Source organism: Euprymna scolopes, chromosome 7 (genome assembly GCF_053919585.1).
Source record: "Euprymna scolopes isolate OS-2025 chromosome 7, ASM5391958v1, whole genome shotgun sequence".
NCBI classification, from domain to species: Eukaryota; Metazoa; Mollusca; class Cephalopoda; order Sepiida; family Sepiolidae; genus Euprymna; species Euprymna scolopes.
In genome coordinates, this window is record NC_136488.1 from 156,980,654 (window position 1) to 157,003,385 (window position 22,732).

The 22,732-nt window shown below is 30.5% G+C and overlaps 1 protein-coding gene across 1 annotated transcript in view; it reads left to right on the forward strand.

Moving 5' to 3' along the window:
- LOC145280096 (putative mitochondrial 2-oxodicarboxylate carrier) overlaps positions 1-22,732 on the forward strand; it is a 65,288-nt gene that overhangs the window by 17,438 nt on the left and 25,118 nt on the right. Inside the window, exons 3-5 of the mRNA XM_080131821.1 lie at positions 2,609-2,677; positions 4,846-4,908; positions 13,910-13,982. Coding sequence (XP_079987947.1) covers positions 2,609-2,677; positions 4,846-4,908; positions 13,910-13,982 — 205 coding nt within the window. The remainder of the gene's footprint in view (positions 1-2,608; positions 2,678-4,845; positions 4,909-13,909; positions 13,983-22,732) is intronic.

Consider the following 22,732-nt stretch of genomic DNA (forward strand, 5'->3'; position numbering starts at 1 on the left):
AGACGTTGCGAGCCTATCCTTGTTTTATCGTTATTTCCATGGCAGGTGCTCGTCTGAACTCGAATCTCTGGTCCCCCCTCGCCAATCTTTCACGAAAAACACCCGTCTAGCCGAATCCACTGTGAAAAATTTCCCCCACTCTTTATCTGTGCCGAAATCAAAACGTGGATTCCATGAACAAAGCTTCTTTCTTAGAAGTGCATGCCTGTGGAACTCTGTTCCGTCTGCCTGCTTCCCACCTGACTACAACTTGGATGTGCTGAAGTCCTTTAACAAATTCCTAATGAACCGCCCCCTTAAGTAAACACTTCATCAAATCTCCACACTAACGTAATGAACTTGCAATAACCCTTATCCCTGAGTGGCTTCCGGGCCTTGATAAGTGGTGACCACTGTAAAAAAAACAAAAAAAAAAAAAACTACTAGAAGCAGCTTATCCTGCCTTGAGAATTCAGAATAAGCTTTGTAGCTTAGTTGGGAATGCTATTTTCTCTTCCCTGCAACCTCTTTCCCACAGAAGAGACGTTGCGAGCTTGTCTCTGCTTTATCGTTATTTTCATGGCAAGTGTTTGTTTGAGCTTAAATCTATGGTCACCTCTTTCATGAAAAACATTCGTCTAGTCAAAACCGCTATCAATAATTTTCCACACTCTTTATCTGTTCCTAAACCTAAACAGATTCCATAAACAAAGAACTGCACGCCTGTGAAACTCTTCTGTTTGCCTGCTTTCCAGCTGACTACAATTTGATTGTCAAGTCAAACATAAACAAATTCTTGATAAACCATCTCCCTAAGTAATCCAATTTACAAAATTTCTACTACTTATGGTTATTATGCTATAATCCCATTGACTAATGCGCACCCATTAATCCTTATCCTCGAGTGGCCTTCAGACCTTGCTAACTGGTGATTCCTTTTGTAAAATATCTATATATATATATATATATATATATATATATATATATATATTTTTAATATATATATATTTTTTTGTTTATTTTTAAAATATTAATTTTTAAGATATATATACATATATTTTTAAGATATTATCATATATCTATGATATATATATATATATATATATATATATATATATATATAATTTTTTTTTTTTTTTAAGATATTAATTTGTAAGAGATATATATCTTCCTATATAATATTTTAATTGCAGAAATTCCCCTCTGGACCAACAGATACCACATACAAATTTATTATGTCTAGACTATTAACCACTATTTTATGTAACTTTAAAACAGTTTAGACACATTTAGTCATTATAATAAAATCCTACATTTCTTCCTAGGAGCAACACCATCACAATCGCAGCATTTTTAGAGAATGTGGTTCCTGTTTTTTCCCCTAAATATTAAGTCCTCCTACCACCTCCAGTCAAGACTAAGAGAAAATATACACATTCTACAGATATGGTGCTTGCACCCTTTGTAACTGAATCATAAACTTATAGACAACATAATCTTTCCATTTCCTGATTCAAAAATGATTAATTCTCCCTTCTCAAATTCCGCCCATTCTCATTGGCTGAGAGCTGACAATTCGATTATTTTGGAATCTAGCTCTTAATATATAACCGAACACTTCAAAACAAATATGGCAGCACTGTTTACAAGAGGCAATGATTTCTAAAAAAAATAAATCAAACACAAACATTATAACCGCTCATAAACAGAAAATTAAATAATGATAACCTTACACTTACCTATGCACACATTAACAATATGCCACTATCCCCCCCCCACCACCAAACAAAACAAACCCTGAAAAAAAGAAATGTACAAGTTCGATTGTTTATTTTTCTATTTCAGAGCAACTTAGTGAACCTTACACAATGTTAATTTTTTTGTATTTTTTTACTTTGTGTTATAGTGGGGCGTTTTGGTTTTTTTGTTTTTTGTTATATACTTTTTTTACATTTACTTTTAATGTGGGTGATTTAAATTGCTTACATATTTTCCTATGATTAGCTAGATGGCAATCATGTTCCTCATCTTGCCCGCGTAGGTTTTCAACTATGAGAGAGAGGGAGAGGAAATAAAAACTGGCGTTCACCATTCACTATTGTTCACCCTGTATGTTCTTTTTATGCAAAGGAAAAAACAACAAACATTTTACGGTGTCAACATTATCTACAAGTTTTTATTTCCTCTCTCTCTCTCATTACATTTATTTGTATGCCGAAGAATAAAAATTTCACAGTGAACAATGTCTACATTCCTTTCTCTCTCTTGCTTTTTACATTTCTTTTTTGACAAAATAAAAAAAAAAACATTTTACAGTGTCAATATTATCTACAACAGTTTTTATCTCCTCTCTCTCTCCATCTTTATATATTCTTCCCAATTCTCCTTCTCTCTCTCTCTCTCTCTCTCTCTTGCTCCGATTATTATTTCTCTTGTATGTTTCTGTGTCCGTGTGTTTGTTTTACCATGCAGCTCGCTATGATAAATTGCTATCACAAAAGCAAAAGAAATTCATCTATCTACTTTTCATTATTAATTTTTAAGAAATATATATATATTCGTTTTTATTGTGTCATATTTATATATATTGTTTTTTTTTTTTGTTTTTTGTTTTTTTTTCTTTCCTCAGAGGTTGTATTCCTCCTTTATGTGGGTCTGGAATTTTTAGATCAACACAGTTTGCTGTATTTGAAGGAGTGTAAGTTGCTTTTTTTCTTGGTTCAGAACAAAAACTCTTCTCTACTATATGTATTTTTAGTCATTGCAATTTCTCCTAAAATATTGTGGGGTCTTCAACATCCCTTATTTTAATTAATGCATACATATAATTTATTTATACTTATCTGATATATATATTATATATGATACTATCATTAACAATAAATTAAATAACTTCTCGAAATAAAAGCAACTCCACAAATTTGATATTGCATATTCATGTAATCATTACTAGCAGAACATGAATTTGATTTGTCAGTTTTTAGCAGCAGCGTTTATAAATAGAATCTCCCAATTGTGAGGGGACCATAAACCCCCCCCCCCTCAGTTATAAGTAAAAAATATTGCAACATATATATATATTACAAGAAATAATTTGCCTGGTGGATTAATTCGCAAAAAAAAAAGAAATAAAACAATAATAATGTCGTTCGTCAAATTCCGTCTGTGTTTGTTTACAATATCACGTCAGCTGATATTTGGGCTTGACAATGAATGCCCTGGAAAAGTCACTTCTGATTAATGTTTAGTTTTAAAATATGCAAATGGAGAAATGGTTTACGGCGATTTTTTTTTTTTTTTTTTTTTTTTTTTTTTTTTTTTTTTCTGATTTGCTGAGAATGGAATCGCCCTTGATTTGCTGACAATTATCTCTCTTGGCCAGTGTAATGTAAAAAATTCTATAAAAATTATTTTTTATCTATAAGAAAGAAAGCACTGCTAAAACAATTTTTTACCCCTTCTAGAAGATAAATTATTATTTTAAGTGAGCAGTGATAAAATAAAACTCTGAAAGCTTCCAGAGCACTTCTGAAAGCACTAAATAAAAGTAAGGAGGCCTCCAGAGCATTAATAAAATGCACCTTCTAACTCTCACTTAGAAGAGAAATTATTTTTTTAATTGAGTATTTAAAAAAAATAATAACTCAGGAGGCTTCCATAATGCTACTTAAAGCACTAATTGAAATTATGGAGGCCTCCAGAGCATTACTAAAACTCGGTTTCTAACTACCCCTCCCGCAAGAAGAAACCTTATTCTTTTAAGTGAGCACTGAAAATAATAATACTAAGACCTCCAGAGCATTACTTTTTCTTGTAATTATCTTTTTATTGATTCATTTTCCATAATTTTTTGAATTTATACTAAATTCAACATGACTCATAAGTATGTAATGTTTTCCCTGAAATGCATTGGTTATAAAGAGCACCAATCTACACAAGCACCATATTTTTTCTTGTAATTATTTTTCTACGGGTTTATTTTCTTTTGATTTTTATAATTTATACTAATTTCGACATGACATGTAAGAAGGTAAAAATGTTTTCATCTGAAATGTCTTGGTTTGAAAGATTTCTGACCTATACAAGGAGGCATCCAGAGCACTAATAAAACCAAATTTTTAAACCCCATCCTGTCTGTGTTATTAGTACTAAAAAATGTCCTCAAATAACATAACTGTTTACTAATTGCATAAAGTTTTTATTTTCACTCTATTGCTATATATCTTTTACTCTTTCTCATTTTATCTGTATTTCTCCTACTGCCACTATGCAACCATCTCATTGTATGCAATGTCTTAAAAATAAATCTTAAAATTTCAGAACAAAAACCTTTAAGTAACTTCCTTCAAATGCAAAATCTTTAAATCATTTAAAATGTTTGGAATGAAATAAGGAACAAATTTTGTATAGGTTTTATTAACAAATATTCTGTACATTTCAAGATAAAAATTTAACACGTCCAAAAACAAGAGAAATTTAAAGAAGTAAACAATTATATCCTCACACGCGAAAGCGTCTATTAGATTAGACAGACAAAAGTAGAAAAATTTTGTGTCTTAATTATTTGTTGTAAATGTTTATTAATATTTCTTTCTTGTTTATTATTAATGATAATGTTTTTTATTTAAGAAATAAGTTTTTGAAATTTTTATTATAAAAAGTAAAGTGAATAAAACTGTTTTAAATATATTTTATCAAAGATTTGACAAAACAAATTTAAAACAATTAAACTATAAAAATTCTCTGAATTATCCTATAACTTAGTCACAAGCTGACGTTTAATTTTAGCAAAGCGATGCCAAACAAAAAGCTAATTTCATACAATCTGCAATCTTAGCTGAAATTATATATATTTTTTTTTCTAAGCTATACATTTCTGGACACACCTTTGGGTACAACTGTCATTCCTGGATCTGGAGGCTTACAGATGTGAGTATTGCTATAGTTTCGTTTTACTTTTCTGTCTATTCCTTTTTGAGCAAACTTTATACTAAAATTATTCAAATATTTTCACATTATTTTCCAAATTTTTAGACTGTTCAGTTTTTTCCAAATACAAATCACTTTGATACTTCTTAAAGACTTTGGAGAATATTTTGGAAGGAACTTTTCTATTCATATAAATATCTATACTAACCGGTATAACTAATGTAATTCTACTCCAAACTTGTTTAACTGTCAGAGATCACTGTTTTAAAATTATCTTCTTGCTGAAAACTTGCATCAACTAGGACAACATACTTTTTTCCTTTTGTTTTCCATGAATATCTAAAAAAAATTTCAGTCCTAATTTTGGAGTTTTACCTTACCGAAAAATGTTTTCGTTATAGTCAGCTCTAATACTTCCTAACTTCTGACAGCGCCTTCATTTTTATTGTTCTTCAGTATTTTTATTCTGAAGCGACTTATTGAAATAAATTGAAAAGGACATTATTGAAAAATATACAATGAAAATTAACGAAATTATAAAAAGATAAAAATGTCTTTATTTACACTTTTAATAACGAAATTTTTAAAGTTTTTATTTTATTTGAAATTTTAAAAGAAATATGCTTTATATCATACATTTTTAATTTTAAAAGTAAGTTTTTTTGTTTTTATTATTTGAATTTATATAATATGTTTATGAAAGTATAAAATTATTGAAATCAAAATAACAAAATTTCAAGCACCATAAAACAAATGTATCCAATACATAATATTCCCAAAATAGTTTTAAAATATTTTAAATAATTCTTAAAACACAAATTTCAATAATTCTTAATTAAAAGACCAAAAACTTTTCAATGAATATAAAAAAAAAAAAAAAATCGCAAAAAACGTAATAAAGAATACATACACACAGGGGAGATATACATGTGAGAGAGAACAAAAAGAAGGAACTGATTTGCCGCTGCTTCCAGTAGCAGACACACTGGAAGTTAGAAAATACATTAGCTGACTATAAGCAAATTTTTTGATATTGTAAATGTTTGATAAGATGGGAAAAATTCTACTTTAACATTTTTATTCATTCAGTTTTTAAACTGGAATTTGGTTTTTGAATTTCCTGGTAATTTTTTTTTTTTTTTTTTTTCATTTATATTGACTAACTTTTCTTTCCAGAGAAAACTCAAAAAGAATAGATAAGTTGGCCAAAGAGAAACAAATAATGCTACTTTCACACGAGTACAATATTTAATTTAAGTCCATCTACATAGTCAGAACATTGACATCCCTTCACTTTCAAGATAAACTGGACCATTACTATGACTATCACAATTTAAATAAGTCATTCCTGGCTGACCTCAGACTCATTTATATATATATATATATATATATATATATAAAAGCGAGAATGTGTATGTATGTACACTTTTTGTGTATGTCCACGAAAGGCTTTTTTCCAAGGCCTCCTGGGTCGGCTCGCTCATTCTTAAAACTTTTTATAACGGGCTTTTTTTTTCCCCCCTTTCCTTTCCACCTTCGCATCAAGGCTTCGGGGGGTTCAATCCTACCTTCCTACTAAAACTTTTTTTTTTTTTTTTTTTTTCTTTTACCTGGCCAACGTTTTTTTTTTGTTTTGTTTTTTTTTTTTTTGTTTTTTTTTTTGTTTTTTTAACCCACACACCTCCAAACATCCGGGCAACACCGGGTACCCCACCCTCGCTACTCTATTATATAAAGGGCAAAATAGGTGTGAGCATTTGTGTATGTCCACAAAAGGCTTTTTGCATCGAGGGTCTCACGTCGATTAGATTTCGTGAGAAGTTTTCGCATACTTCCCAGATCGTAATATCTCGCATTCACAAACGAACATCGTCTATCTTTTTTTTGATCGAGTTAAACAAAATTCCTACCGTGCCATTGTCACCAGTGTTTGTTTGCCTTTTTTATATAAATAAAGCGAAACTTATTGGACGCAACTGCCTGGTCTTCGGGCCAGGTAGTATCTGTTCTGTAATTGGTCTTTGGTCAATGTAGGGAAAACCCTTCATACTGAGACAATTACTATTTATTTGGATACTGCCAGAGTGCCCCCTTTTTGAGGAAGCTGGTCCCCCCCCTCCCCCGCATTGAAAACGACCTTGTTTAATTTGCTTTCGTGAAAGGTTTGAAAGCAACGCCATTTCTGCAAGTCATCTTTTGTTTTTGATTGACTTTGTTAGATTTAAACACTTTAGACTTCCGGTCGTGTCATGGCATAGCAGTATGACGTCAGATTTTGTTTCACTTTCTTTTCCGTCTTCATGTGATGTGTTCAAGCCTGCCTACTACCACTTTTTTTTGCTCAACACACACCTACAAACACCCGGGCAACGCCGGGCACCCAGGCTAGTTTCCAACATAGGGCAATAACGAAAGGTGAATGTTGAATTATCTCCTTTGTATTGAGATATAAAAATTCTATTCTTTTGTGATGTGTTTTTAGAGTAATTTCCCTTGTTATTAGTTATTGCCTGGGAAAACAAAGATGGCAGTTTAGACAAATGGGCGTGTCTGTCACTGGATTTATGTAACACAAGTAAACTAACAGATGTATCCTCACGTTACTCCACCCTGAAGTTGAAGGGACTTAAACATGTGAATAATCTTATAGATAACAGGATTAAACTCGTGTCTATATTTCAATGGCATGGCCTTTAAGAATAAAGCCATGGGAAATGAATTGTTATGTCTGTCAGCTATCGACTTAAAATTGTTTGAGGATAAATTCTTTGATATTTTACGTAGTAATGATAAAAATCTGAAAAATGTCCGAGATATATCAGAAGTAACTTTCTAGAAGTAAAAAAAAAAAATGTCTCTAGAGAGAATAAATATATTGGTTCTTTAGTTATTTGTAATTAAAAAAGGACTAACTGCTTCCACCTGTGCTGGTGATCAAAATAGTTTTGTGAAAACTCCATGTTTTAGAAAACATGGAGATTTCATTCCCAACAGCGTTTTTTTTGTTTTTTTTTGTTTTTTTTCAGCATGAAGGTCGAAGACATGTTTTTGGATAAAACTTTTGATAGAGAAATGATGGATAATTTCTGTTTATAAATGTTCATATGTTATTGACCTTAGTTTTTTAATCAAATAATCATTGTTATGTAATCATTGTTATTGTTTCTAAAAATGATTAACTTCAAAACAACACTTGGTTATAAATGTAACTGAAGATATAGATCAAACCATATCATCAATAAACCTGTATATTTTCCTCCCAACTTTCCACTTTAAGATTCTTAGGTGTTTAAGGTGATTTAGATGTCCAGATATGTTTTCAAATAGACCGCAGAACAAAGTTACTCTTCTATTTACTTGGATTAAGTTTTTTTGTTTTAAGTTATTTTAAAGTGTTTATTAAATTTTAAATGCAATTAGTACTGAGCGCTTGAGTCAAAATGAAAACAAAGGTGGCAACATGAGTCTGCTGTCTTTGGAGTCCCAAGAATTGCTTAAAACTCAAAAAGTGCAATACTGATAAAAATCCACCAAATAAATATGGTAACATATATTGGGTGAATTTCTATCAGTATTTTTTATTTATTTTCGAGTTCTGAGCAATTCTTGGGACTCCAAAGGTGGCAGACTCGTGTTGCCATCTTTGTCTATGTTTTAACTTAAGCGCTCAGCACTACTTGCATTTCAAACTTAATAAGTGCTTTAAAATTAGTTATAACACAAAAAAGTTATCCAGGTATATAGAAGAGTAAGTTATCTTGCCTTTGGTAACATTTATTTTTTTCATTCTGTTTATTGTAAAATATACCCAAATGTCCTTGTATAAAGAGTGAGCTGCCTGTGGTTTCAAGGAAAGTTTTGCAAAGCAAAGGGAGATAATTTTAAAATATGGTGATCTCAGACGATTAAACAAGGTTTGAGTATAAATGAATGGGTTATTCTGATAAGTATAGATATCTCATAAAAAGGTTTTACTTAAAATAATAAATAAAAAATTAAAAAAAAATCTTAAATAACTTGTGATATAAAAACGAATTTGCAAATGAGAATCATTACTGTTTTCCATACACACCTACAATTCAGTGTTTAACTTTATGGTAAATGATGACAGTAAATAACAAGTAATTTCTACTCTTATTTCTAATTTCAATTTTGTAAAGTATCAATTATACAGATTTTTAATAATGATTACTTCATATAATTACAGAATATCATTTTTTATTGCGTAATTTAATTGATTAGAAAAAAAAATGATTACAGTAGGTAGAAATTTAAAAAAAAAAAATTTTTTTTTTTATGTGTAATACTTTGATATTTCTTTTATTTATAAAAGCTTTAAAACTTACCTGTAACGTTTTTTTTTTTTTTTAATATCCTTTATTCAATAAAGTATATCCACAATAGACATGCCAACATAAAAAATTTATTGCAATTACATAATCAATGTCATTAACAATGTTTTAAATTTTCGGTTTTATATTAAAAAAAAATATTTGTAAATATCAAAAATAAGTTGTATGAACCGATATTTAATTTTAGAAAATTGTCTTTTCTATATCATAACAAACTGATTTGTCAATGAAATGTTTTTTGCTTTTTTGTTTTGTGTTTCTTTTTGATAGATTTTGTATTTGAATTGCTTTCAAAATTAAAAAGGAAAAGATTAAAAGATGGTGTTTTATTTGGAGACTTGATTTAAATAAATTTATGTAAAACTTTAAAATTCTGATTACCAAATGGAGGCATTTTCTGCTTTTGTTGATTTGTTAAAATACAATATTTTAATTTTCTTTCCATATGCATATTTATCATTATTATAGAGATTATTTGTCTATAACTGAAACTATGTATTAATTTCCCTCAATTCCCCAATTTTGTTTTTACATTTTTAATCAAAAAGAATCTTATTTATATTGTTGCCGAATTGATTTGACTTTTGTATCAATTCAATTTATATACTCAACAAAATGGTGATTTGCTAACATCGGTTATTTGAAATTTATTTTGACGAGTTAGGAGTAGTAAGGATTTCTACTTGTTTTTATTAAAGTGTTTACATTTACATTTTATTTATTTGAATATCATTTTTAAAATGTTATCCATGCAGAAAAATTTAAAAGGTGTCTCTCTTTCTTTCCAAACACACACACACTTGTTCTGATTAAAGTGCAATTTCTTTCAATCATAACTCAATTCAAGAATTCAGGAATATTTTAGCATGTATTTTATTATTACAATAAATAGGAAAAAATAAACTTTGATTAACTCAAGTTCAGTATTATTATAATAGTAGAAGTTATAGTATTTAATAGGAGACTGGGGATTGAGCAGCCAGATGTCTGTTCATGTTAAACTTCTGCAGGTTAATACAGTTCAGATATGAAATCAGCAATAATATAATTCAATGAAATAAACTAAAGAAAAATAAACTGTATGAAAAACACTAATATAAACATGTTTAATCACAAACATACATGGTCAAAATTTATAAACATGCAATTAGCGCAATGATTTTCTTTAAGAATGAAATGCGCATTTGTGTATAGCTTACTTGTCATAAATATATTTCTATATAACTACTAAGCTCTACTCAGGAACTGAGCACTGTTAAAGTAAATATTGAGACAAAAAAAATGTAAACATATTTTGTAATTGTTTCAAATTTCATGACTTTTAAAAATTTCCATTTTTCTTTTACTAAGATTTATCTTTTTAATCCAAGGGTAAAAAAATCTGTTTTTTTTTTTTTTGTTTTTTTTTTTTGCCTCAAAGAACATAAAATCTGTCTCTAAAGAATTTCCACCGTTTAACGAAACATGTGTAAGATGCACTTTCATCCCAGCTGTGCTATTAAAAAAGTGCTCAGCCGAAGTAGCTCCAGTTCTCTCCAAACTCTACAACAAATGCATTAATGAATCTTGCTTTCCGGGCTGTTGGAAAACTGCTTCTGTGGTACCAGTATTCAAGAATTCTGGTGAAAGAACTGGCTCATTAAATTATCGCCCCATTAGCCCCCTCCCACTTTTTGCCAAAATATTTGAGACCTTAATTAACCATGCTCTAGTCCATCATCTTACAGATGCTAAACTTCTGACTGACAAACAATATGGATTTAGACAAGCCCGTTCCACAGCATACATCCTAACTGTAATCTCTGAACGTATATACTATTCACTGGACAAAGCGGGGGGGGGGGGGGGCAGAGCAGTAGCTCTAGATATATCTAAGGCTTTTGACAGGGTATGGCATGAAGGTCTCCTCAGGAAGATTAGATCATACGGTATCACTGGTAGAATACTTAACATAATTAAATCCTTCTTAGATAAGAGAAAAATCCAGGTTGTCCTTGACGGTCGTACATCTAAACAATATGATATAAATGCGGGAGTGCCCCAGGAGTCTATCCTTGAACCTCTACTGTTCCTGATATTCATAAATGACCTCCCCGACAAAATTGCCTCCGAGATGGGTATATATGCTGATGACACCACACTCTATAACAGGCACGACAGGAAAACAAATGAACATATATCTAAAGAAATGGTAGAAACATTAGAGGATGACCTCCAATCAGTAGTGGAATGGGGACAAAAATAGATGGTTACATTCAATGCCGCCAAGACTAAACTAGTTTCCTTCAATAATTACAAGAAACCTTCTCTACCAGCTATAGCAATGGCCAATGACTCTTTATCTGAGAGTACGTCTTTCAAGCTCCTTGGCCTAACGTTCACAGGAAACATGAGTTGGAACAATTACATCGAGGGCATTGCCAGGGCCGCTGCAAGGAAGGTGGGTTCTCTCTACCATGCTAGAAAACTACTAACACCCGAAAGTATCCTGTACCTCTATAAGGCAACCATTCGCCCATGTATGGAGTATTGCTGTCATATTTGGGCTGGTGCATCGGCTACTAGTCTCTCGCTCCGTGACAAGGTTCAAAAGAGAGTCGCAAATCTGATAGGCCCTAAACTGGCATCTAAGCTTCAGCCTCTGTCCCATCGACGAAACGTTGCATCCCTCTGCCTGTTCTACAAGTATTTTAATGGAGAATGCTCTGATGGACTGCAAGCACTTGTGCCCCCAGGACATGAATACCTTCGACAAACCCGACAGACTGCAAAATCCCACCCCCACACTGTAGAGATCCCTAGATGTAAAAGATCTTTCTACTCCAGTAGTTTCTTCCCCAGAACCGCTAAACTTTGGAATTCCATTCCAGGTCCCTGCTTCCCCAACTGTACTGATATGCAGAAGTTCAAGTGCAACATGGACCAACATCTTGCTGCCCAAATCCCTACATAGTACCCCAGTAGTTGTTGCCCCTGATAGTAGCCCCCTACACCAAAGTGGCAATTTGCCTTGTTTGGGGTGAAAATGTAATAAAAAAATACTATGAGTGTGAAATAAATACAACTTTGACTTTGGAATGTTTTCTAGCTATATACTATAATTTTTTTCTGTTTAGTAACTGGTTTGTTAGCACACCGGGTGTTTGACTGCTGGTCACAGTTGGATGTGACAGACAGTTTGGGCTTTAATTTTTGGTGTGAATGCACTTTCTATATCTAATCACACTGATGTGTCTGAGATGCCCATATATATTTTATTTCTGTGGAAATATATTTTCTCATAATATATACTAATCCTTATTTAAGAAGCTCAGTGTAATTACAGAGCAATATAGTGAATAAATGGCGAAAGACTATATTCCAAATTTCATGATGTTGACCATCTTATAATTTATTCCTTTAATTCAGTTGACATTTACAATTTTTGATAGTATCTGTTTCGTCGCGCAAAATCAATCATTTAATTATTATATCAATCAGTGAATCTATTTTGCCCTTAACTCATCACACACACACATATATATGAAGATAAAATCCATAGCTAGTTTTTTTTCTGCTCAATCTAACTTCAAAATAAGTATATTTCTTACTATATTTCCTTTTATTTAGATGAACTGTTCCTATTTTTTTTTAAACAAGATAAAGTGAGAGTAATAGAAACTTGGTAAAAATTTCAAATTAGGGCTGATTAGAATTATTCAAATGGAATTTTTTTTCAAACATAACTCAATCCTAAAAACCAAGTAATACTTTAGTATTTATTTTGTTGGATATATATATATATATATATATATACTCGGGTTTTTTATATTCAAAAGTAATGGACTAATGAATTCAACGAGGTTGTTAGATAGTGCTCAATAAAAAGAGCTGATAATACTTGTTTATTGTTATATAAACATGCTTACATCCCGCTGCTACAAATAGCCACTTGTTTCAATCAAACAACAGATATCATCAGGCAGCGACTTGACTATTCAAAAGTTCAATGAATAATCATTCATTCATTGAACTTTTGAATAGTCAAGTCGCTGCCTGATGATATCTGTTGTTTGATTGAAACAAGTGGCTATTTGTAGCAGCGGGATGTGAGCATGTTTATATAACAATAAACAAGTATATATATATATATATAAAACTTTAGGAAAACAAACGTCAAAATAGGTTATCATTGAAACTTATATCTGTTTGGAAAGAAAAAAAATCTTAAAACCTGTGACATCTTATTTCTTGTATAAAATTAAATTTGAAATTTAAGAGTATGAGGTTAGAAAATGAAGAATTTACAATTGTAAATTCAAAAATTAAAAAATGCAATAATTTGATATAGCATAGATTAACTTATTTATACAAGTTAGAAATTTCTATTTAAAATCACTCTTCCTTGCATCAATTGACAAAGGATTATCTCCCTTGCATCAATTGACAAAGGATTATCTCCCTTGCATCAATTGACAAAGGATTATCTCCCTTGCATCAATTGACAAAGAATTATCTCCCGCTTATTATTTTATCAAAAATCATAAATTTAGCAATTCTGATCTCCAAATAAACGGTTTATAATTTCTTTTTTCTTCTTTTTTTTTCTTTTTTTGTTTTTATTTCTTCTTTAATTAAAATTAATTTTTGTTTCTAACTTTTCAACTCAGCCGAGTTTTAGCAGGCGGTGTCTGTGCAGCCACTGCACGGGCCATCATAGAGACACCCCTTGAGTATGCCAAGGTGAGATGTGACGGTTTCTCTTCATGCCAGTCTCCTTCTAAAAATGTCTTTGTTTTCGACAAACAAAACAACTGGCATGACTCTGGTGAAAGTGATTTTTTTGTCTAATTTTCTGCATTCTATTTTTGTACTCATTTTATTTTCTGTTCATTTTTTTTTTTTTTTTTTTTTTTTTTTTTTTTGCACTGCAAAAGATTATTCGCTTTTAATTTTAATTTCTCTCTTTAACTAACAGGAATCATTTGGATCATTTGGACAGCTATTCTTATTTGTTGGTTATATGCAATGTCTGACCTTCTTCAGATGCATTAGCTAAAACGTTGTGAGAATAACGGTGATAAGACTAATAGTCCAAATAATTCAAATGATCATCTCAAAATCTTAAAACCTAACAGGAATCGCTTAATGTACACATCCGAATTAGCGTCATTTCTACCTTTAATAATGCCAGTCCATAACTCTGCCCCTCCCCACCCTGAAATAATAAAAAATAAATGAAAATCTTTGATGTATGTAGCTGTGATTGAAAAAAAAAATATCATACACTAAAATTCTGTAAATGGATCAAGTAGTTTTATTTTGAAAAGAAAATCAAATTTTATGAATAAACAGTAATCTGTTGATGCCCCTTTTTCAGGATAAGGGAGATGATTACAAATAATTCCAACTTTTGCAACATTTTACAAAGCCATTCTTAATGTCATGCCGACGAATTCCCATTAATCACTTAAAAATGATTTTCTTTAAAAAAAAAAAACCCAAAAAACTGATCAGTTAACATGATTTTTAATGTACAATATTTTCTTTCCGTCATGAATACGTACATCATAAAGATTTTTAATTTTGTCTTTTTATAGTGAGGGAGAAGTATAGACTAGCACCTAAATAACATATGAACATCATGCACACGCCTACTGTGTGTAGAGTTTTGTCGCAGTCATTCAATGAAATGAATATTAAAAATAAAAAATGGCAACTGAGGAAAAGGCAGTTCGTAGATTTTAAATAGTTAAAAAGAAAAAAACTTTTAACCTCAAGCAGTGGCACGTTGAAACTAACATAAACAATAGAATTTCACAGAAAAAGTTACATTGTGTCACCATAGGCAATGTGCAACCCACATCTGATGTGGAAAGACATTAAATGAAAAAGAATGTATATATTGTACAGTTGACTACAATTTGGTAGTCTTCAAGTCCAATGTAGACAAATTCTTAATGAACCGTCCCCTTTAGTAATCCAATTCATCAAATTTCCACTACTAACAATATTATCTCATTGACTACTGTACACTCAATAACCCTTATCCTCAAGTGGCTTCCAGACCTTGATAAGATATCCTATATAAAAAATATATATATATATATATATATATATATATATATATATAATTTTTGTTCATTTGTAATTCATTATTTCAAGTTGCCATACCGTCTTTGTTTTGAGATGAAATTGTGTAGAAATTGTCTAAAATTTATTTCGTTGGACTTTAGCTTTCAACCCATCTAGCTCATTAGAAATTTTAGAATGACTAAATGCACGTTTAAAAGTTCCAATTTGTGAAAACTGCCACGGATATTTAACAATTCGTGTTCTTAATATCCTTTTCATAAACTTTGAAATGTGCAGTCTTTTTATATGCTTACTTTTATAAAGTATTTTAACATTATCACCAATAAATGGTTCATTTCATTCTCTAGAAATAATGGATATACCCCTGTAAGGGTAGTGAAGCAATGGCTACACAGCTCCTACCATATCTTAGTAAAACCAGTATTGTCTGAGAGCTGGTGGGAGGATATATGTCTTTCCCAAAGTTATTAGTAAAATGTGATGGAGTAATCCTGACATAACTTTAACCCATCATGTTGAGCCCATAGTCTGCACTGCCTGTAACCATTATCCTTTGTCATTTCAATGTTTTTTTTTATGATTATTGTTATCTAATAAAATGTTGCTTAATCGAATTTTGTTCAGATGAATACAAGTCCATCCGTTATGTCTCGTAGTAAAAGCAACGAACCAGTTGTAAAAAAAGCAACTTCATCAATTATAATACATATGAGTCTGTATGGCCCCTACCTTCTATCATTGATACAAAACTGATACTTATTTTAATTAGTTTTGAATCCTTCTTCAATGCTATAATTTTACAAGATTTTACTGTTTAATGTTGTAAATGTGTATACATATATTAGTGTTTGCGACAAAATTGATATTGAGTTTGCATGAAGATGTTTAATGCTAGCTTTAGTGAATGGTTGTGCTGTGTTATCTATATAGATATTATTTCTTTTTATATATATATATATAGATATTATTTTATATTTATATAGATATTATTTCTTTTATATATAGTTTTCATTTTTTTACTTTTAACATTTATTTACAAGCAATGTGTTCTATGGAAATTTGTTTTAAATTGTGTTTGTTATACAGAAATAATTTAATTCTGCATTTAAATAAAAACAAATGGAGTATTTAAATTTAAAAAAATAAAACAAAATTTTCACTTAAAAAAAAAAAATTATTAGAGTATTTAAATTAAAAAAAAAATTTTTACTTCAAAAAAAAAAATTCTTTGAAAACTGTATTTAAGTAAATAAATATTTACAAAATTTGAATTAAAAAATTAACAAAAATTATATTCGAATCATAAATTGTTGCTTCATAAAACAAATGAAGAATAAATTTGTTTCAAGTAAAAATGTTAAATTTTGTAATAAAAAAAAAAATTAAAAATTTAATCAGTTTTAAATTTTATTAAAAATTACCAAATTGTGTTAAAATAATGCGTCAAATGAAAAAAAAAAAAAAAAAAAATTTCCAGATGTCGCTTGTCCTTAAAATGGCTTTATAACCATTTTAAGAATTACAAGCAACATCCTTTTCCTTGGAAATATTCCTTACGATAAAAATTGACATAGGTACAGTATGGGGTGGAGGAGGAGAATATGAGGGTGAACATTTGTTTTAAACAGACTTTCAGAAACTGTTTTCATAATGTTAAACTTGCAAGACATATTTTTTATAATGAACTTTTCGTATAAAGTTGATATCTTTTTTTCTGTTCACCTTATGATCTTTTGCAAACCTTTTATCAATGAGGCCAATAAAGAAATAAGACATTCTCTGTAGCAAAAGTTTATATACAAGATCACAATTAAAGACTGTAAATTAGAATTTACAAAAAAATTTATTACCAGACAGAGTGCTCAAAAAAAAATATTAAGAATTTCTTAATCTGCTTTCTTGTCTGGTTGGGATTATTATATAAATATTAAAATTTATATTCTTAAGTTTGCAGGAACTTTTGACTGGTAAACTTAATATTTACTGGATGTATGTATGTATGCATGTATGTATGTATGTATGTATGTATGTATAAGTCGCTGGCAGAACTAAAAAGTCATCTTCGAGAACATGGACTTTCAGTGACTGAGGGAGTGGCACTCGTCTGACAAGACATTGCAATCATCATATGTTGTGTGTATGTATTCCTGCCGTCTAAACATAACAATGTTCACTTAAAAAGACTTGTGATCTCATTTGTAAATATGGTAACGGTTAGATTTTTAAATCAGAAAAAAGTGAGTTTGCCAAACCCAAACCAATTAAATATTAGGTTGGTGCAAAAATAATATTGCTTTTTGACATGGGCATATATATATATATATATATATATATATATATATATATATATATATATATGATATAAAACATTATTTTTGCACCAACCTAATATAAAGACAAAATCTAAAAAATTACCTTTATCTTCTGCTTACTATATACCTCTTTCTTTCTTTCTCTCTCTCTCTCTGCTACAGATTAAAACCTATTACTAATTGTGGTGTTATTCCCTTTTGTTTATAAAGTACTACAAATCTTTTTATTCTTTCCTTTATTACCTTTGACTGTTAATAAACAATCATGGAAGCAAGAGTGATATACATCATATAAAATAGACACAAAGGGTCAAACAAGATGAACTGAAACAGGAAGTGATAGAAATTTTGTAATTAAAACAAAGTGCAATTTCTTTCAATCATAACTCAATTAAAAAGACTAAGGAATATTTTAGCATGTATTTTGTGATTAAAATAAATAGGAAAAAATTCTAAAGAAAATAAACTTTGATTAACTCAAGTTCAGTATTATAATAATAATAATAGACATATAGTATTTAATAGGAGACTGGGGAGTTGAGAAGCCAGATGTCTGTTCATATTAAACTTCTGCAAGTTAATACAGTTAGGAAAACAGGGAGGGAGTTCCAAAGTCTAGTGCAAGGGGAAAAGTTTATTAGTAAAAGGCGTTTTGGCATCTAGGGGCCTCAACAGTGAAGGGGCAGAATTTTGCTGCTTATTTCATCATCAGAATATCTATTGCTAGTTAATTGCAATTGGATTGAGTGTAAATTTAGCATTCCAGTTCTTTTACTGAAAGGAACAGATTTAGCATGTCACCGTATTGACATCACTTAAATATGTGATGCCTTTCGAAATGTAAACAAAAAATGAACATGTTTCCAAATTGACTTGCTCTCCAAACGTTTTTTTTTTAATATGAAACAATTTTTTTATTTACAAAAAATTAAACCATTTATTTGTTTCTTCAGCAAACTTCTGTCCTTACTAATTGTAATCTATAAAAGTGAAACCTGGCCAGTGAGGATTGAGGACATGTGTTGCATGGACAGAAAAGATATGAGAATGATACGATGGATGTGTAATAGTCTTAAAGACAAATTTAGATCTGAACTCAGAACAAGATAGAATCTGGGCAGTATAGAGAGATGTGCAGAAGAGTAGACTTTGATGGTATGGTCACATTGAAAGAATGGATGAGTTTTGGGGTTAGTAAATGTGGAACAGTTGAGATAGCAAGTTTAGGTTACTGGCAAAGACCAAGGAAAATATTGGAGGAAGTGAGAAAAATGAACGTGATAAAGACCTGGCCAGAGATATGTTAATTTGAAAATCCGTTTCTTAAAGTCATCCAATGCATGGCAGCATGTCAAACTAACATTAAACCGACGATGAAGAATTAAGCATTTATTACTTTCTGCACTTGGAAAGTTATCACTTAACTTATTTTTCATGACATCCTATGTCGATATATGCAACATTGTGTATGGGAATTTTTTCATTCCTATCAGATGACCTGTTGCTTTATCAACAGAAACAGCTGAGTTTCTCTTGTTATTACATAAGTAGTTTTTACTCAATGCGTAGTGATGTCTCTCAAGAGTAGCAGTAATAACGCTCAGATTACATTTCTGATTTTTTTAGATGAGAATTGGTTATTCATATTATTTGGATTCTTCGGATTACTGTTAACATCTTGAGTGTTATTTTCACAACGTTTCAGTCGATGTAACCTCCAACCTTCTTTGGGTGTATTTTATTTTATTTGGAATTGCAAACGGAGCGCTTTATTGACTTCACATGAGTAGCATGCTCTTGTTCCGTCAGCCAAAACTGGATAGGAGTCCTAAGTAATTTGCAATTGTATTTTTCAGTCACCCACACTGAGAATTGAACTTTCAACCTTCAGGAGAATATCACTTTTTGCAATTGATTTTTTTTTTTCAAGTACTCTAACCACTGCGCCGTGGGTCCATGCAGAACCCACAAAGTAAATAAAAGGTTCCACTCAAAATTCCGTCCAAATTCCTGAGTTCAACAAGATAGATCTGAAGAATTTCTGAGGTTACATCGACCAAATTGTTGTGAAAATGACACTCAAGATGAGAACAGTACTCCGATGAATCCAAATAATGCAAACTCATAGAGATGTTCGTTTTTTTTTTTGTGGCTGGAACAACAAATAACGTCTTTTGTACAATAAATAGCATCTTGCTCTTTGGTGTTTTATTTATCTACATCATTGTGAATTGACATGTTTCCATCGTCTGCTCCATGGAGGAGCAAAAACGATTCTGAGAAAGAATGAACAAATTTTTTCAGTTCAGCAGCCAAAGAGTGCTCTATACCATATCAAATTTCCAACTTCTCGTTTCGGATGCAACTTCCTGATATGTAGCTCTAACTCTAATTTTCTAATTGAAAATTCTTTTTGCTTAAACTAACCTTGCGTGGAATTTTCCATTTTTAACCTTATTTTTGCACTCGCCACCAAACAATAAATTACATTTTACCAACAATTCGTTATATTTTATGAAAATGAATTGATATACTTATTTGTTTGGGGGTTTAGGGGGAGGGGGTCCACTTCAGGATAAATAACATTCAGAACGTATGTAACATTTTTCTGATACATTTTGTCATAATTAACTATGCTTTTCAACGTGCAGAGCAATGTACATATTTTGACATCTTTCAATTTTTTTTTTTTTTTTTTTGTTAATAAATTTATTTTTGGTGGTAAACTATTAAAAGTACTAATCAAGGTGTTTTGTTTTTTAATTAAGTTTAAAAAAAAAATTTTTTTTCAATTGATAAACTTGATGTTTCTCTTTCTATTTTTATCATATAAAAATAATTATTTTCGTTTTAATGAAATTAGTCAAATTGTAACTGCATTTTCTTTTGTAAGAAATAAATACACTAGGTTTAACTACCTACAGTTGCCTGGGATATAGTGAAATAATTTTAGTTAATTGGTTTTCGTTTGTGCATATATATATTACAATAGAAAAATGCGAGTAAATATGTAAAGTAATATGGTTAAGCTTAAACATGGAAAAGTAAAGGACTAGTTGTTAAAACTGGAAAAGAAAAGGACAAGATATTCTAGTAAAAAATATAATAAATTTATAACTTAAAATATTGCAGCATTAGGACTTATATAATGTTATAAATTGAATTTTTTAAAATTTTTAATGCTGCAATATTTTAAGTTATAAATTTATAATATTTTTTACTAGAATATCTTGTCCTTTACTTTTCCAGTTTTAACAATTAGTTCTTTACGTTTCCATGTTTAAGCTTAACCATATTACTTTTCATGCTCGCATTTTTTTATTGTAATCCGTGATATTTTTAGACTTCCAGTAAATTCACTTGTTCTTTGTTTAATTTCAGTCTTATTTCTTTGCCCCCATAAACATAACATACACATATGTAATAACAATGTACGGCACTCCTCTGCTTTCAATAAAATCCCCCCAATTATCTCCCTTTCATTAATTCATTCTCTCTGTTTCACTTGTTACTTCTCTTTTCATGAGAGCGGTGAATTGGTAGCAACAGTAGTCACTTAAACAACGTAGTTGTTATGGAAACTAGTCATAAAAAAAGTTGCTCACCTCCTTACATTTTTTTTACGATTTTGAACACCAGTAAATTCATAACTTTTGTTTTACTGAACGAAAATTGAAAAAAAAATTTCACAATATAGCTGAGGAGGTGCTCTTATAAACTCTAATAATTGTTTGAAATTTGGTTGAAAATGAGTGAGCGGTGAAACTTTAAAGCAGTTCTAAATGACTGCCACTTAACCATATATTTAAACACTACCATGTTTGAATGAAATATATATATATATAATTTGTATAGAAATAAAATGTTATTGTGAGGAAGACCATTCTTTTTTATTCTTTGATTTAAAACTAGCGAGGGGTACCCGACGTTGCCCGGGTGTTTGGAGGTGTGTGTGTGTGGAAACTCCGGGGGGGGGGGGGGTTAAAAAAAAAGAAAAAAGTAAGTATGAGGATCGAACCCGAACCGTTGAGGCAAAGTTGTAAATTAAAGTGTGAAAAAAAAAAAAAAAAAACGTGCGACGTTAACCATTGCCCCACCGCGAGATGCTAACGGAAACACGTTTGAATTTATTTAATTACTTGGATTTGGCAGGTGCCCGTTTTAATGAGTTAATGAGGTCAAGTTTGACTGTGGGATAGTATTCATTTATTGCGGAAGATGTTATAGGAAAAAGACTAACCCACATGCGGCAAGCAACAAATGATGAATATTTATCTTCCCGAAATCGAGCAAATTAAATAGACAGGTGAGCTTCATTGTTAACTGTGAGATATTACGATTTATATGTGATATAAAAAGTTATAAAAAGTTGTGAAGCGACCGACCGCTTCTCTGAAAAAAGCCTTTTGTAGACATACAGAAAAAGCGAACACACATACATACATTTTCGCTTTTATATGCTTTGAATATATGTTTTTATAAGCATGCTTTGAATCGACCTGTTACGCACACCATTTGAAAAGGGAAAATTTTTCCGAAGTTAATAATGGAATACGTCGCATAGACTTACAAGTAAGACATTTTACCATACAACTGAATAAATATATATATATAAAAAATATATATATATATATATATGTACTTATTGATTTGTAAATCACCGCTTGTTCTCGTCTCCTCTTACCAACAGCGACTATAACTCATTCCTCGCATTGTGACAGCCTTCTAAATCTCTTCTACACACCTATCCCACACAATGCTTCAAGCAAACTACATATCAATCCTATATATATATATATATATAATATGCACACACATAAACATTCCTTTACTCTATTTCCATAACCAGACTTTTTCTTTCCATACCAATTGATGTTTTATTTTTTTTCTTTGTTCATTTTTAGTTTTCATTATTTCTTCTGCACATTGTATATTTGGAAAATATTTCTATCAATTATTTATAATATTTTAGCTTTAACTAAAACATTGCCTTCATACGATGCCCTGTTGCAGAAACCCATTTTTCTATTCCATAAAAATATTTCCGACATCTTCAGGTTTTTCTACGCATGAGGAATTGCTGTG